This window comes from Garra rufa, chromosome 3, assembly GCF_049309525.1.
Source record: "Garra rufa chromosome 3, GarRuf1.0, whole genome shotgun sequence".
Lineage (NCBI taxonomy): Eukaryota > Metazoa > Chordata > Actinopteri > Cypriniformes > Cyprinidae > Garra > Garra rufa.
The window spans coordinates 32,143,289-32,161,988 of NC_133363.1; the positions used below are offsets into that span (position 1 = coordinate 32,143,289).

General features: G+C 35.4%; 1 protein-coding gene across 1 annotated transcript; it reads right to left on the reverse strand.

Moving 5' to 3' along the window:
* Nucleotides 1-5,205: 5,205 nt before the first annotated feature.
* Nucleotides 5,206-18,584, reverse strand: tsg101b (tumor susceptibility 101b). The gene is made up of 10 exons (XM_073836961.1): nucleotides 18,385-18,584; nucleotides 18,208-18,295; nucleotides 13,272-13,337; nucleotides 12,992-13,155; nucleotides 12,781-12,907; nucleotides 12,574-12,634; nucleotides 10,374-10,471; nucleotides 9,521-9,723; nucleotides 7,012-7,251; nucleotides 5,206-6,261 (listed from the first exon to the last, which is right to left on the reverse strand). Exons 1-10 carry the CDS (start codon nucleotides 18,424-18,426, stop codon nucleotides 6,172-6,174), a joined length of 1,179 nt encoding a protein of 392 aa, XP_073693062.1. The 5' UTR covers nucleotides 18,427-18,584; the 3' UTR covers nucleotides 5,206-6,171.
* Between the last annotated feature and the right edge of the window lie 116 nt (nucleotides 18,585-18,700).

Genomic DNA, 18,700 nt, shown 5'->3' on the forward strand with positions numbered 1-18,700 from the left:
ACGCCACCGTTCGCTGCAATCCTCACAGTTAATTATGGGGATTCTCTAGCCTTTGGGTGTATATCAGTACATGCATGCATCAATAGTGAAATATATTAGGGTATAATAGGTGATTTTATTCACAGCTTAGGTTTAGGGTTAGATGTGAGCTTTAGTGATACAGACCAATAATGTAGCACCCTCAATAAGGGAAGGTAATTATCTGTCAGGGGGAAGGACTCGCTCATTCTTATTTCCAACAAATGTTAACTGCCACCATATCAACTGTAGTGAAAATTACTATTGTTGCAGTGTTGGTCTTGATACTAAGATTATTGTTTTGCACATTGGACTTTTTAAGCGGCAGCTTTAGGATAATATACAGGTAAAATTATAAAAATAAAATTGTGATAAACTGCCTAAAGCCCAGGACAGTGGGATAAGATCCAGCATCCCTGCGGCCCCATAGAGGATAAGGGGTTTGGAGAATGATGGATGGACTTTAAAATAATTTAAAGTTAAAGGTTGTATCAGCGATTCTAGGCTGAAACAAAAAGTGTCAAATTCAGCTGACCTTTCTTCATGATCCGCTGGCTGCCTGCCCCATAAATTGGCTGTAAAAAAACGCGTCTCTGTGGTCAGCCTAGGGTCCGAGATATGCCAAAAAAACAATCGGTGCTACCAACCATTCCACAGCAAAATAAACAGTGTTCCAACCAATCACTGTCAGGGGGTTGGTGTTGTGGACTTTCGTACTGGTGCAGGGATGTGAGGGAGGCAGAGCGAAAGTCCACAACACCAACCCCCTGACGGTGATTGGTTGGAACACTGTTTGTTTTGCTGTGGAATGGTTGGTAGCACCGATTGTTTTTTGGCATATCTCGGACCCTAGGCTGACCACAGAGACTTTATGTTTCAGGCTTGAAATCGCTGATACAACCTTTAAATCAATATTTTATGTCCAAGTATTTACAGATCATGGCTATGATCACCTACTCAAGACTTATTGAAAAAAAAAACTTGTCTGTACATTATAGTGGTGGGCCGTTATCGGCGTTAACGTGCTGCGTTAACGTGAGACTTTTATCGGGCGATAAAAAAAATAACGCCGTTAATCTATTCTCAAAATTGGGTTGGGAGCTGGGTCTAAACTACGCAAGCTATGATGACTTTCACCTTGATAGTTTAACGCGGATGTATACCAAAGACTATAGAATATGGTCGCGCGTTTATGTCTCCTCCGCCAAAACACAGACGGGATCACGTCGTCCTTCATTCATAAAAACCGAATCTACTATAGCGCGAAATGCCACGTAAATTCGTCGTTTTTTGGATTCATAAATCAAATATGGTCTGTCACTTAATTCAAATCGCGATATGGACTAGTGTCTGTGAAAACTGAAATGCAAAAAGACCGTTTTAATATGAATCCGGTATGTTCCGTTTGCCTAGCTGTATGTATGAAATTCATACTATGAATGGTGGAGACGCGCTTTTACTACACGCATACTGAAACACACGTGACGCTCCCGGTAATTTTTGGCATTTGCATCTCACATTGCATCTCCAAAACTGCTGTGAGTGTCACTTTTACCGTTTCATTTGAGAAAACTCGCATCATGTCATACTGAATACACAGAAACTTCACGGCAACCTGTCAAAATAAAAGTACGGTGTAACATGTTTAGTCATTATTTGGGTAGCACACATATTCTGAATGCCTTCAGCAGAATTCAAATTAGCCATTTTAATCTAGATTAATCTAGATTAATTCCAAAAATTAATCTAGATTAATCTAGATTAAAAAAAATTAATCTATGCCCACCCCTAGTACATTATCTGTTACTTATTTGCTCTGTATTTTGGATGAAGTGTACCTTATCAACATTCTTTCCCAATGAAATGTCCAAGTGAAAATCATAACTGAAGTACATCTCACTCAAGCTCATATCACAGAAAATCAAAAAATAGCAAATATGACCTTCAACCGCTAGGGTGGGCAAATTTCACTGGCTTTCTGTCAATCCAAACAGTCTTTCATTGTTTAAAGGGAGGATTTCAAATCCGGAGGCCTTCACTTGCATGATATTTTCACTCTGTGTTCTCAGTGAACAGATCTTTTGGGGATCCAGATTGGTCAAACCCTTGTGCCTTGGGTTTTGCCCAGAGAGCTTTCTTAAACTAAGGTCAACAGGCTGTCAGAAAAAAACCTGTAACATTCCCATACAAAAGTGCTTCCACCAGACAGACCATCAATGTTTCAGCTTTGTCTTGTCACTGCAGGCTACGACCGCCACTCCAGCTGAGAGCAACGGCAGTGACCCGACAGCCAATAAACACTTTCACCAGTTTCCTTCGCCTCACTCGCAGGGGCTAGTAAAAATCGACAATGCCAAGGTGACACATTAAGCCCCATAAAAATATTTGTAGGCTCTGTGTGTTTTTATGAGCATGTTGTCGAGTGTTTACTGTCTGATCTGAGATACTACATCAAATACACGGTACACTAAATCAAACGTGACTTTCGTCACCTTTGAGATAAATTACACTGAGAAGGGTTGTAATCTGTTCGGTTCAAAAAGGACACGAGAAGGTTATCAGTCAGTGCAGTACCACCTCAAGCAATCGAAAAAAAAAAAGAAATATGACCAAAATCAAAAATTCAACCAAGAATGTGAGAAGAAAAGGCAGAGAGGGTTGTGTTAAAAGGAGCAGAGGCTGTTATGAAGGTTAGTGATTGAGGTTAGCAACTATGACAGGCCTATTAGCGCTAACATCTCCACCTGCTGACACATCACTGCCTAGCAGCAATGAGTGAATTAGATTTAACATCACATCCAGCCGCCACACATCTCCTGTCCCCCTCAACCCAAACCCGAATCATGAAAAGCACAGGTTCCAGCAGCGGCGGGCTGTTTCTTTCTCCCGTGTGCAATAAAAGCTGATTAGAGTTGAAACAGTTGACCGGTCCTACCCTCCTTCACAGCTGCTGGATTAGAGGCTGAAGCCCATCATCTGTGAAATGAAATTTCAGATGGTCCAACAGGGACAGTCTGAGGTGCAGACTGTATGTATGCAAGTGTTAGAGGGTTAAAGGGGAAGACACAATATGCAAGGTTACACATCACAGCTAAAAGGTTCATATGAAGATGATGATAAACATTTAGCAGTCATGTGGTGACAGGACACACTCTTCATCGAAAGGTACAAAGCCCAGTTGTTAGTATAGCGACAGACTGAGTCTGAATCAATCGTGTTTCAGACAAATATTTAGCTAACTGCTAATTTAAGAGCATCAGGCAATGAAGACTGAAGTAGATTAACATTTAGAGCAATACTTAAAATCAAATGTTCCTCACATAAAAAAAATTGCATGGAATCTTTTTTTTTTTACAGAAATTACAAAGAAACTTTGAATAAAACATGAAATTCTGAAGCAGAAAAACTGAAATAGTATTTTTTATAGTGTATTGTAACAGAAGGCTTACATGGCACAGAAGCATAGGTCTACTTTTCTTGTCTCAAAAGTTCACATACACTTGATTCTTATACTGTGTTTTTTTGCTTAGTGATAGTTGTTCATGAGTCCCTTGTTTGTCCTGAACAGTTAAAGTGCCTGCTGTTCTTCAGGAAAGTTCTGGTCCCACAAATTCTGTGGTTTTTCAAAATTTTTGTGTATTTTAACTTTTTCCAACAATGACTGTATGATTCTGAGATCCATCTTTTTTTACTGAGGACAACTGAGGGACTCATATGCAACTATTACAGAAAGTTCAAACATTCACTGATGCTCCTAAAGAAAACACAATGCATTAAGAGCCGAAGAATAAATATATATTTTTGCCATTTAGTACTGGCCTTCAGAAGATACTTATGTTCCCCAGAGGACAAAATAAGTGAAATTTACCCTGAAACTTCCAGAAGAACAGCAGGCAGTTTAACTGTTAAGGACAAACAAGGGACTCATGAACAACTCTCACTAAACATAACAAAACAAAAAAGCTATGGATCATTCAGCTAACAACACAGTGTTTAGAATCAACTATATGTAAACTTTTGAAATAGTTGAATTTTTTTTTATACATGATTCAACTATTATTTTCTCTTGTGGACTATATGTAATTGTCTTTTATGTGAAAATCTTATTCAGGTCAGTACTCAGTCCCTCTTATTTTAGTAAAATAAATAACATTTAGCAGATTCTACAAGGTGTATGTAAGCTTTTAGACTTAAACTGTATTTCACATCCAAGGCTACAGCTTTACCAGCTGACAAAAGTGTTAAAACATGAATGAATAACAGTTGCAGGGTTGCCAGATCTGCATCTAAAAATCACCCTTATGACCTATTAAACTGTCCCAAATATAAAAACTTAAAATATGACATTCCCTAAAATGCATATTTTACCATCACTAATGCTATGCATTAGACATGATTTCAACGTGAAAAACACTACATTTGTATAGTCTTTTCATAAATAATATCTTGACAGCTGGTGAACAAATTCCGTTGGCAGGGTTTCAAATAGTTCTTATTTTAGAAATATTTGAATGAATTATTTACAGATTACAATCTAAAATTAAAATGTCAAGATATTACTAACAGGTTTTTAATAGAGGTGTCTGAAGATGACATCATACTTTTTAATAACTAGCAGCAATCCTGTAGAGACCAGTCAAACTGTTACCATGGAAATGAAAACACAGACACTCTCTATCAGTGCCCCTCCTTCACAGAAATGTCCTTACTATGTCTCACCATCTAGCAGTTTTATAACTGGCAGAATATCAGTTTGATAGAATACTGTATTTCTATACAGTAATTTCTGTCAAATATAAATGCATTTAACCTGTGGGTGAGTAAAATAAATAACTAAAATAAAACCAACCCGCGGCAATAGTATAAAAGGAGCTAATTTCCGTAGGAAATCTGGCAACCCTGCTCAGTGGTTCAAAGGGTAATTTATTGTGTTCCGCATTGTATCAATAAATGCAATTTGTCACTTTTTGATCAATATCATTTTTTTTAAACCTCCATTGACTTGCTGTCTATGGAGGTTTAGAAAGCTCTCTGATTTCAACAAAATTATCTCGTTTTACAGTTTTGGAATGATATGAGTGTGAGTAATTAATGACAGATTCTCATTTTTGGGTGAACTATCCCTTTAATGTTAAAAATCTAGCGTTTCAGTTTAACAAGATGTTTAGAAAATCAGACTAAATGAAAAAGTTTTTCAAGTTTTATTTCAGATATTTATTTTTTTAAATACCCTTATACCTTATACTGTACAATAATTTTCTTTATTCCTTGTTTCCCTTGATTGTAAGCAAAACACTTCCATCCATGATTAAAACCAGCAATCCAACAATACTCCAAGTATCTTTGCAAAGAAAATGTTCCCTTCATACTTTGTGGTTTTATGCATCACATCTCAAACAGACATACAAATTCAATCTCAAAATGTCTGTATAATATTCCCGTCATTAAATCTGCACGAATACGAAGCACATTTTTGTAAACTGACTGCATAACAACTGTAAATAAGAATTTTATGATTGACAACACATGTATAAATCACAAGCTGGACTGCAAAAGTTTATGTAGTGGACAATGACAATGAAAAAGGATTCATAACAGTATAATTAGATTCTGAGATGTTAAAAAGATTGATTTACTAACTCAAAGTGCTGATTTTAAGAGAATTATTCAGTACATGTACATATTTGGAGATTAAACAATATAAAAATAGGACATTCAGGTTGAGGATACCTGAATTTAAGTCTCAAACTTCTTTCCCTTTACCCTATATCTGAAAAGAGATTATTAGGCACAAGTTACAAAAAGTGCAACGGTTGCTTTTTTCATAAGGTTCCATAGCTGAGCAAAAATCTCTCTCACAAATGTTTGATTTCCTTCTATTGTTTTCCTCTCCGCAAAGGCAAGAACCTCAAAGGTCACTTCATTTTTTTACATAATAAAATCTATATTAACTATTTGTAATAATGATAATATGAATGTAAACTTGAATATTTTGGTCCTGGATATATTAGCCACATCTTTCTGTACTTAGAAAGACTGATTTAAGATGATTTAAGGAGGGTCCTGAACCTCCTGTTCTTGAATAAAATGTAGGGTCCTTGCCATATAGTGCACGTGTTATAGCTGAGAGGGGGAATGATTTATTTAGACAGGTCAGTAGAGGTCACTGAGGCCTGCTATTTTCCGGGCCTTCTGCATCAGGGCTCTCAGCTGGAACTGTTTTCTGGAGAGAAGGCGCACATGCTGCAGACGAACACACACAACAGAAAGTTAATATGTATTCAAATATTGTTTTACAGCTTAGACAGAAAATGTGAAAATGTTGAAAAGAAAATGTACTTGTGGCTACTTTTTTGTAAGACGCAAATATGTACCAATAAGTATATCACTGCAGTTTCCAACAGAAATGAACACTAGAGGCGGTAAAACAGCGAGCACTTGTAATCGTTTTTGTACACGGTTATGATTACAGCTCCATATGTTTCGCTTTCTGGATTAACAAGCTTGCTCTGTAGCTCAGCTGGCATGGAATTGGATTTAGGATGCGGAATCTTTGGGTACAAATCCCATGAAAAACATGACTTACGATGAAAGAGATGAACTATAAGAGACCGAAAAACAAGCTAAAACGGCTTGTGATTGCAGTTTTACGTCACATTTGTTTTTGTTCATATTATGGAATAGGTTTAGGTGTAGTGCAGATGGTACGTTATTTTAAAACCTCACGGAGCATTGGAGTTATAGCGCCACTCAATGGACATTTCAAGTCAGAATTGCTGTGACATGTACAAAACCAATGTCACATAAAACGTACCATATGTATGTTCATCTGTTCCGGGGGAAAAAAAAAAACGGACACTCTTTTAGCGCAACTCAGTGGACATTTCACATTGAATATGTCAAGAACCATACATGGCAGTACGTATTTCACGTCTTGTGAAAAAGTTCCCACAGGTACGTTTCCCTCATTAGATCAGGTTGGTTCAGACTAACCTTGAGAAAGACATCCAAGTCAATGACATCTCTGCGCAGTGCTTCACCTAAGTAGAAGATTGTGTCTTCTATGGCGTTTTCTTCGGCGTAGAGAGTCAGAATCTGCTTATAAAGAGGAGCGGTGGGCACAATCACATCATCAATATCATTTTTCTCAGACTGGTTCTCCATTTTGTCCAGAGCAGCAGACAGCTCCTTATCTTTCTGCTTCAGAAGATCAATGTTTTTGTCCACATCAGCCTGTAATTCATTCGAAAGAACATTATGATTACTATTTTGTATGTTCCACATTTTTTCAAAACATTGTTTCCAGGCCTTCACCTTGTTAAAAACAGTGACTCACTAGAAAGTACACTCTAAAAATGCCTGGTTATTTTTTTAACCCAAATGCTGGGTTCAGCTTATTCGGTCATTTTATTGTTTTATTTTTTTTTTATATTTTTTAATCAGGTGCTGGGTAGTTTTTCTGTAACTCAGCTGCTTAAAGGAACACTCTTTTTTTGGAAATAGGCTCATTCTCCAACTCCCCCCCGAGTTAATAAGTTGATTTTTACCGTTTTGAAATCCATTCAGATGTTCTTCTGTTCTGGCGATATCACTTTTAGCATAGCTTAGCATAGATCATTGAATCCTATTAGACCAATAGCATCGCGTTCAAAAATGACCAACGAGTTTCCATATTTGTTGTATTTAAAACTTGACTCTTCTGTAGTTATATCGTGTACTAAGACCGGTGGAAATGCAAAGCTGCGAGTTTCTAGGCTGATAAGATTAGGAACTATACTTCCATTCCGGCGTAATAGTCAAGGAAGTTTGCTGCCGTAGTATGGCAGAAGCAGGCAGAATATTATCAGAAATGAGTTCCCAGCTAGTTTAGCATTTGCACATGTGCTGCGTGGTATTACTGCTCCTGCTTGTGGAGTGTTCCTTTAAGCCTGGAATACACTACACGATTTTTGCCCTCATTTTCTGCCGATTTACAGTCTGGAGAAGTTGACGCTAGTTGCTGAAAGTCAGGGCCAGTCTGCAGATTTGAGTTGAAAGATTCCATAGAAAATTGCCTAGTGTATGATGGTCACTGACTCTTTAGCTTCAGACTGACAGATTTTTTAGCTTCAGACTTTGATTCTATCCAGTCAGAGGATATCAAACATGTTTGATATTTTCAGACAATTTTAGAACGCATATTGTTTTCATTTGTTAAGTGTCTCTAGCAACAAGGTGCACATTTCTGCATGAGTTTGTTGTGATCGGAACAACTTTCAGTTTTCCTTTGCCACTATTTACAAAGTCGGTAAGTGTATGATGCCTAGTGTTTTAAAAATCTGTTCAGATTTTAAAAGTTGTGTAGTGTATTCCAGGCTTTAGTCATTTTTACTGTCAATACAAATGATGAACCCTGTCACACACCTACCCTGCGCTGGGTCAGTGTAACCCGATGTTGGGTAGTCTGTGCCAAATCGGTCAAAACTACATACATTTGTCAGTGGTTTGAGTTCTGTCTTCCTGAATTAAATTAAGGTATGCATAACATTGTATTCCTATCAAATTACTACTGTATAAATAGGAAAATGTCTGTAGTCTCACATATTTATTTTTATTTTTTAAATATACAACCCAGAAAATGTCTGCTTGGAACCCTAGCCTTCTACAAAAGCAGCATTCACCAGATCTACACTCAAATGCGCAAATGACAACACCATAGAAGTTTCACCTCCCGCCAAATGAATAGGCAACCAGGGCTGAAACATGATGCCACTTCGCTGTAATATGTAACAAGGTTTCTGTGCGCTCTACTGACTACAACAGAAGCGCTATTGTTGCAGCTGTGGTCACACTATAGATAGCATGAGGTAAAGCTGTTTTTGATGTAACATTTCAAACATGAATATAAGATAAGTCATGAATACAAATCATTTAATGAACTGGAACAGCCTACTGATAGCAGTTTTTCCCCACAGATTCCTATTGGCTGCTCTTGTTGCTCCTGTCATGTCCTAAAACCTTTTTCTGAATGTTTTTTTTAAGATTTTATGGTTGTAAAACACTGACTTTGACATTGAATAAGAAAATATTGCATATGAACTCTTCTTGTCCTCTCACTCTCTATATATATATCTATATCTCTCTCTATTTCTCTCTCTCTCTCTTATATAGTCCTATATATAACATATTTTAAGAGTGCATTTTTATTATTTAAAATGAAAAACCTTCAACAGGTTGACTGCCTCAGAACTATGTCAAAAAACAACCCAGCAAATGGGTCAAAATAACCTAGCATGTGTTCGGCCCAATGTTTACCCAGCACTGGGTTGCCAAATAACCCCCCAAAAATTGTTGTTTTTAACACAGAATTTTTTTGCAGTGCATATATATATATATATATATATATATATATATATATATACATACACACACACACACACACACACACACACACACAGAGTTATAAGCATCAGTCACTATTAGTTTAAGAATAAACAAAATAATGGTACAACTCAAAATTTACCATCTCCAGGTCTAGTTTGGTCACCATGTCTTCCAGTTTCTGGTGGCCTCTCTTCAGGTCCTCCTCTGTCCTTTTCAGTGCATCCAGCTCTGCCTGTGCTCGATCCATCTCTTCTTTCATCCGCCTGCGCAACTTGTCACTGACTGCAGACACCAGAGATGCACGGATTGTGTCCTCACCGATGGTACCGTCACGGGTGGGTCCTTAAAACACAGCAAAAAAAATTTGCGGATGTTTCAAAGCAGTTTTTATTGGTATAGTTTATACACACTACTGTTCAAAAGCTGGGTCGGTAATTTTTTTTTTTATGTTTTTGAAAGAAGTCTCTAATTCTAAAATGCAATCTCAAAAATGCAGTAATAGCAGTAACACTGTAAATACTAATGCAATTTAAAATAACTATTTTTAAAGTTGTTTTTTTAAGTAATTTCGTCCTGCATTACATCTCTTCAGCATTACTCCAGTCTTCAGCATCACATGATCTTTCAGAAATCATTCTAATATACTGATTTGCTGCTAAAGAAACATTTCTTATTACAGAGAAAATATTTTTCTGGAAAATGTGATATTTTTCAGGTTCTTCGATAAATAGAAAGTTCAAAAGAAGAGCATTTATTTGAAATGTTAATCTTTTCCAACACTATAAATGCCTTGACTGTAATCAATTTAATATATCCTTACTAAATAGCATCAATTTCTTAAAAACAAAAAACAAAAAAAACTTGAACCCAAACTTTTCAATAGCAGCGTATTTGATTTCGAAACCGATGTAAGTTTAGAAATGCATGATTTATTAGTCTCTAAATAGATTCTTGATTTCACTACTAAATTAACATGTAAGACGCTTTCTCACCAGCTGTAGTGACAGAAGATGCTGGGGTGTAAAGAGAGGAGCCTGAGGTTGTCGGGTATCCGGAGCCTACTGAAGGATAAGGGTAGCCCTGAAATCCACTGACAGACAGAAGGAAAATATATATAATAAAATTTCATTGGCTTTTACACAGCAAGTTTTAACACAATGACATATGAATATTTTGTCTCATCTCTCTCTCTCTCTCATATATATATATATATATATATATACACACTTTAGACACAATAGCCTGTTCACATTGATCACTTTCAGTAGTAATCACAAGTGTTGCTAAACGGCACCAAAAATATCACAAGAATGCAATTAATTCTTCAGAGGAGGACAACACAATTCCATTCTAAGAGTGGGCATGGTCATTTGTAAATTCAGGTATTTTTAGCAGTACAAAACAGCTCATTATGCTGCTTGATTTTGCAAATTTCTGTGTCTTAATGTATTTTAATGTATTATCTTAATTATGTACAGTCTTGCCCATATACTTACATCCGCATTAAAGAATAAGGTGGACAGGAACTCTCATTTATTCCTTCCCCTTGCATGAGCATTTCTAAATGACAATTTCAAACTAGATTGAGCCTGATTATATTCTGGTTAAGCCATCTATTTAGAAAACGTATTGTGAATGAAAGACATGTTTTGTTTCCTACTATTCTCTTCTGGAAATACTGGAGATGTTCAGTCAAACCATGTATTATGCTGCAGTTTGCTAATTATGCTTAATTATTTGCCAATTATGCTTTTGTGCGCACAAAACTAGCACAATCACAATTTTCACGAGTCTGTAAGAAACATTTTGTACTGTTACCTGTGTGTATTTTGATTTACAGAATGCTGCCTGGTATAAAAATATAAATGTCTCTTTGCAGAAAAGTTCATGCTTGACATTTCTCAACTGCTTGTTATCTCAGGGCTACAGTATTACATGCACAGATATAAAAGAATATTCTGTTCAATGTACAACAATGATGAAATATTGTGCAATAAAAGGAGAATTGGATACGAGTGTTTAGACATAGGTCAGATGACCAGATATCACTGGATTTAAAACCACATATAAAAGGAGGCCAAAATCCTGTTTTTTTGCTGTCTAAATGCATGTAACAAGATGTGATCTGTGGCAGATGTGACAGAAATACACTACCGTTCGAAAATTGCAGCCTTATGTTTACCAAAAATACAGTAAAACAGTAGCATTTTAATATAATTACAATTTAAAACAACTGTTTTTTATTTTAATAATTTTTAATTTTTAAGATGTATTCCTTTAATGGCAAAGCTATAATTCTATGCTCCTTTAGACATCATTCTAATGTGCTGATTTGCTGCTTAAAGTTTAAATCCAGAACAAAAATTTACAGATAATGTACTCAACCCCTTGTCAAGATGTTCATGTCCTTCTTTCTTGAGTAGTAAAGAAATTATGTTTTTTGAGGAGAACATTTGAGGAGTTTTTCTCTATGTAGTGGACTTCTATGGTTTCCAAAATGCAGTTTAAATGCAGATTCAAGCGATCCCAAATGCGGCTGTAAACGATCCCAGCCTAGAGAGAACGGTCTTATCTAGCGAAAAAAATCTATACTTTTTAACTTCAAATGCTCGTCTTGTCTTGCTCAGCCTGAACTCAGTTTTTTCCGGTTCAAAGCAGTTAGGGTATGTCGAAAAGCTCCCATCTCTCTGTTTTACCTTTTTTGTAATATATCGTTTGAGGCATTTGAGGTTATAAATAACACATTGATCACTTTATACCCCAGGTATAAAATTAAGTACAGAATTTTTTTTTTCCCCCGCTTGATAAGACCCTTCTTCCTCGGCTGCGATAGAAGCTGCTTTTAAACTGCATTTTGAAAGTTCAAACTCAGGGCACTACAGAAGTTCACTATATGGAAAAAAATGTTTTCCTCAAAAAACAATTTCTTTATGACTGAATCTATCATCTTGGATGACAAGGGGGTGAGTACATTATCTGTAAATTTTTGTTCTGGAAGTGAACTTCTCCTTTAAGAAACATTTCTTTGTACTATCAATGTTGAAAACAGCTGTGCTGCTTAATAATTTTGTGAAACCTATGAAACATTTTCAGGATTCTTTGATGAACAGAAAGTCCAAAAAGCATTCATTTGAAATATAAATATTCTGAAACATTATAAATGTCTTTACTGATTGGCACATTGAAACATACCCTGGATTAGCAGAGTGACCTTGACCATAAGGCAACCCTGGTGTGCCTGGCATGTAAGAAGCTGGAAAAACATTAAATTATATAATTATTGCTGATTTATTTAAAGTTGAAATGCTCTTACAAATGTTACATAAACCTTAAAATAAATTTTCTATCAGATCCACAATACTGCATTGAATTTAAAATAATCAGACATAAGTCACTCACTGTTAGGTGGGCCTGCTGCTAGGACTGCTGGGTAAGTTGCCTGAGCGGCTGGCCGTGAGAAAACGGGTGGTTCCTCTCCAAACACTACAATCATCACATGGATCAATCCTAACAATTCAGACTGGGGCTAGAAAAGACAAACAAACAAAATGTAGGTTTACGTCCTTGTAAATTAAAAAGACAAAGATAAAAAGGGAAATAAGACACTCACAGGTTTCCATTCATGAAGGTATGGGAGGTAAATCTTTCCATTGGCATCAACATGTTTCCCTGTTTTGATCATCATGGCACTTGTGGGTTTGACAAAACAGATGGGAGGGTTGTAGGGATACGTGTCTAGAAGCCACAGGCAGATGGGAATGTTGTACACATTTCCTATAGATGAGGAAAATATTAAATAGGGGAAAGGGTTCAACATAAAGAAATATCTCATCTGGATATAGTCAGAGTGAGAAAACTCAAAAACTTCTTGAAAGCAGTGGTCTTTATACCTCGGTAGTTTACTGGTACTGTTCCTGTGAGACTCAAGAGCTCTTTGGTGGAGCCATCATTGAACACTGAAATAAAGAAAACAAAATGAGTGCAGGGAAATACACAATACATACCTGTGTATTTACAGTACGGATGGAACTGATAGCATTAAGAAAAATCAGAGGACTAGACAACATTTACACAGCTTGTGGCAGAGTTTATTCATAACACAAAAAATACTTAAAAAATGTTTAAAGCAATCATGTGGATTATTGTGATGCTTTTATCAGCTGTTTGGAGTCTCATTCTGACGGCACACATTCACTGCAGATGATCCATTGGTGAGTAAGTGATGTAATGCAAACCTACTCATCCCCATCTTGGATGACCTAAGGGTGAGTACCTGTTTTTTTTTAGCAATTTTTTTATTTTTGGATAAGCTATGCCATTAAGTAAAGTACGCTTGTTGAAAAAGTTTCACAAATTTCTTTAATACATAATTCTGTAGGCAAAATCCTTGATCGTTTACTTTAAAGATGGGGTTCTCTCTCACAGTATTCCTTCAGATTCTTTAAACATCTAGGTTCAATAAGACAATATTTCAATATTTCAACAATATTTCCTTTCTGAAACATCTGACACAAATTACTCTACAGCTACCACTTTAGGAAATATGCTGTATTTGATCATTCATGACAAATAGTGCTGTCAAACGATTAACATCCAAAATAAAAGTTTGTGTTTACATAATATGTGTGTATACTGTATGTATGTATGTATGTGTGTATTTACATACACATATACAGTATATATTTAGAAATTTTTACATAAGTTTACACTACCAGATTTCAATTTTTTTTAAAGAAGTCTGTTCTGCTCACCAAGCCTGCAATTATCGTATCCAAAGTACAACAAAAACAGTAAAACTGTGAAATATTTTTACCATTTAAAATATCTGTTTTCTATTTAAATATATTTTAAAATGTAATTTATTCCTGTGATTTCAAAGCTGAACTTTTAGCATCATTACTCCAGTCACATGATCCTTCAAAAATCATTATAATTTTCTGATTTCCTGCCCAAAATACATGTATTATTATTATTATTATTATTATTATGTTGAAAACAGCCGAGTAGAATTTTTTCAGGTTTATTTGATGAATAGAAAGTTTAGAAGAACAGCATTTATCTGAAATAGAAATATTTTGTAACATTATAAATGTCTTTACCATCACTTTTAATCAATTTAAAGCATCCTTGCTAAATAAAAAGAATTCATTTCTATCATTTCTAATTATACTGACTCCAAACGTTTAAACGCTATAGTGTCTAATGTTACAAAAATGTTTTTATTTGAGACAAATGCTAATCTTTGAATCTTCCTATTCATTAAAGAATCCTGAAAAAAAAAAATGTACTCGACAGTTTTAAATATTGATAAAAATGATAATAATAAAATGTTTATCAACAGCAAATCAGCATATTAGAATGATTTCCGATGGATCATGAGACACTGAAGACTGGAGTAATGATGCTGAAATTTAACTTTGATCAAAGGAATAAAATACATATTAAAATATATTCAAATTGAAAACATTATTAAACATGTTTACATTATTAAAAACGTTATTTTGAATATTAAAAATATTTCACAATATTACAGCTTTTGCTGTATTTTAGATCAAATAAATGCAGGTTTGGAGAGCAGAAGAGACTTCTTAAACTTTTGACTGGTAGTGTATTTATATTCATATAATTTATATTATATATATATATAAACATTTTTAATATAGAAACTAGTGGTGGGCCGTTATCGGCGTTAACGTGCTGCGTTAACGTGAGATTCTTATCGGGCGATAAAAAAAAATATCGCCGTTAATCTATTCTCAAAGTTGGGTTGGAAGCTGGGTCTATACTACGCAAGATATGATGACTTTCACCTTGATATTTTAGCGCGGATGTATACCTAGCCGAATTGCACTGTAGGGGGCGACAACGAGTCTTCGAACCTGTGTGTATGCCTACTGTGAAATAACCACATCAAACGAGACGTGCTAACATGGATGCAGCTATGAAACCGCCGGGGTTGCTTCAGGGCAGGGGCGTTGCTAGACCCTTTTTACTGGGGCACGTGCCCCAGTGAAAATCTGCTGTGCCCCAGTAAAATCTCAAATTTGAGTTATAACTTACTTTGATAATCCTGAAATAAAGACATTAAACTATATGCAACAACTGAATTGACGCTTCTAAAAGCAACGCAGTTTAATGGAAGACTATGCGCACAGATATCCATGGCATGTTAACATCTGTGTATTTAACTGCAACGCGCATGTCCCGCAGCCTTTTAAGCAGAAGTACATGCAGTGTAGGAATAGTTGGTCACACAAGTTTGTATAGTTAATTGTGTTGTAAATGCAATTGTCAAGCAGTTTGTGATGCATTTTGGAAACAAGAGATGAGCTCCTGGTCCAATCGCCACCTGGCTTGAGAAACCCGTTCTCGAAGACTTACTTTTAGTCATTATTTGGGTAGCACACATAGGGCTGGGCGATAAAACGATAACGATATATATCGCGATAGACAAGAGATCGATATCAATAAAAAATGTGTTCGATAAAACGTTCGATATTTTGTATTCTTCGTCGGCCCGCCCAGCCCCCCTTTAACGTCCAGTTAATTTTATTTTCTATATAGCACCAGATCACAATAGAAGCTAAGGTTATCTTTCCTACAGAACGGGCCCTTGTTGTTGTATTAAACAAACTAAATAGCCTTATGTTATTTATCTTATTTACACGACGGCATGTGATTTCTGTCTCTACATGATCGCGCGTTTACAATGTCTCCTCACAGTCGGGATCGCGGACTCCATTCATAAAATCGGACTTTACTATAGGACGGAATGCCGCGGAATTCGTCGATTTTTGGATCAATAAATCAAAAGTTGGTCTGTTAATTAATTCAGATCGCGATATAGACTAGTGTCTGTGAAAACTTAAATGCAAAAAGACCGTTTCAATATGAATCCTGCATGTTCCGTTTGCCTCTGTATGTTATGTATGAATGGAGGAGACGCGTTTTATTTTCACTACACGCATACTGCACACGTGACGCTCCCGCTAATTTTTGGCCTTTGCATCTCACATGAACAGACAAACTCCAAAGCTGCTGTGAGTGTCACTTTTTGTCAATTTTACCGTTTCATTAGTGAAACTAGCATCATTCATACTGTATTACACACTGAAACTTCACGGCAACCTGTCAAAATAAAAGTGCGGTTTAACATGTAACAGAACAATATTAGTCTTGTATTACTTTGTACAGTATAATGTAGGTGTTTATATGTTCACATTTAAATAATTTACATAAAACAATATATATGATAAAAAATTATATAAAAAAGAGTCACCACTTAATTGTTGAAAAAATACTATTATTATTAAACCTTTTTTTAACTGAATATAATTTTTCTTCTATGTATTAATTTTAACAGTAAAGCTCCTTTTATTTTTATTTAAAAAAATAAATCAGTGATTTTGCTTTCATTTGATTATCAGAAAAATGAAAACAAGAATTTCTGAAAAAAGCAAAAAATTGTAGGGCCCTATTGTTCAAAATGTTGAAAGATTTGGACTTATTTTTTCACTGAAATAAATGTTTTCGTTATTACACAAAGTATAGGCTAAAGTACCGGGAAAGAAGTAATGTCGGCTACTGGCAACCAGCAATCTGTGCAGCAATAAATATTATCAGCCAAGTACTTTGCAACAACCTCTGACCTGTGGTCAAGCCGTACTTCTGGGCCATACATTAGCTTGACCATTCACTTCATCGACGATGAATGGGGTTTGAATTGAACATTAAGAGATAATTAAGTGTATATTGTGACTTTAGACTTATGTTTACATTTTAATTATTTAAGTTTTCCAGGGTTGTTGAGATTTCTGTCTTAATAAATTAGGGGATTATGATCAGAGGAAGGTTACGTTTAAAATAAAAATGTTTGAATGTAATATATTTTTCTCCTGGTCCTTATTTTAAATGGGTCATAAAAAAAATCAATAATTATAGATATCGACCGATATGAAACACTGATATCGTGATATAGTTTTCAGCCATATCGCCCAGCCCTGCACACATATTCTGAATGCCTTCGGCAGAATTCAAATTAGCCATTTTAATCTAGATTAATCTAGATTAATTCCAAGATTACAGTGAGATTAATCTAGATTAAAAAAAATTATCTATGCCCACCACTAATAGAAACATTACATATTTTTTCCTAAATACCTGCATGTGTGTGTATTTATATATACATAATAAATATACACAGTACACACACACACACACACATATTGTATGTAAACAAATCTTTTATTTTGGATGTGATAAATCGTGATTAATAATTTGACAGCACTAAAAAATATTCCAGAGATTTTTGCTTTGAAATCAAATGTTTTTAATGTGGCATGTACAACTGACATGCCAAACCTTTTTTATGTGTATTTCTATCACATGACGGCTATAATTGCTTTGCTCTGCCCTACTGTACATCCAAAAATCTGAAAAGCTACACTTAAGCTAGACTTAAAATGACAAAACATCAAACCAAGGTATCTTCAATAAACACAACTTTTTTTTATCAGAATTAACGCTGAACAATTTTTGAAAACACCTTCAACTGGTGTCAAGCTAATTTTTAGTAGATGTATTAAGTCAGTTCTTTGATGGAGTTTACACAGCTGTCTAAGCAGAATGACCACATGTTTTAATATTTAGTAATATAGTTATATTTAAAAATGAAAACAAAATTATATATTACTTCATACAGCATATACAACTTGTTATATTCGTTTTATCCTTCTTGAAAACAGTCACTTTCTTTCAAACATAGCTAGCTAAAGCAGTGACATACAAACATTTGTAAGTTTGAAGGCTCAGTAAGGTAAGTCTTACCGTAGCTGTCCATCACAGGTTTAAGATCTTTATAGTGAGACGTCACGTTTGTTATGTCGCGTGCGGTCAGATCCCTGTATTTATAAATCTGTGTAAACAGAAACAGCATTAGCCTACCCATATCACGAAAAATATACTTTGTAAACAACTTCTTTGGTAAGCAAATATTTAGCATACCTTCGCCAGCATTTTCCGTAAGGAAGTTTCGCTTGACGCCATGCTTAAAAAGACTATGAAGTAACGTTAATGTACTATTTAAAACGAATGCGGCGTTTTTAGTTAAATTTCGCAGTTGTTGTTATGGACGTAAACTCAAAAAAGATCAAACCACCGAATCCATAACAAACAAGGAAATCACGGCTGAACTGCATTAGATAACTTCCGGTCAGATGACTACTGACGCAGTAACGTTACACGACGTGTACGCTCTGCTTTACTACAGTACTGGTAGACTAATATTTTCACAACTTTATAAATTCATCTTTAGGATACG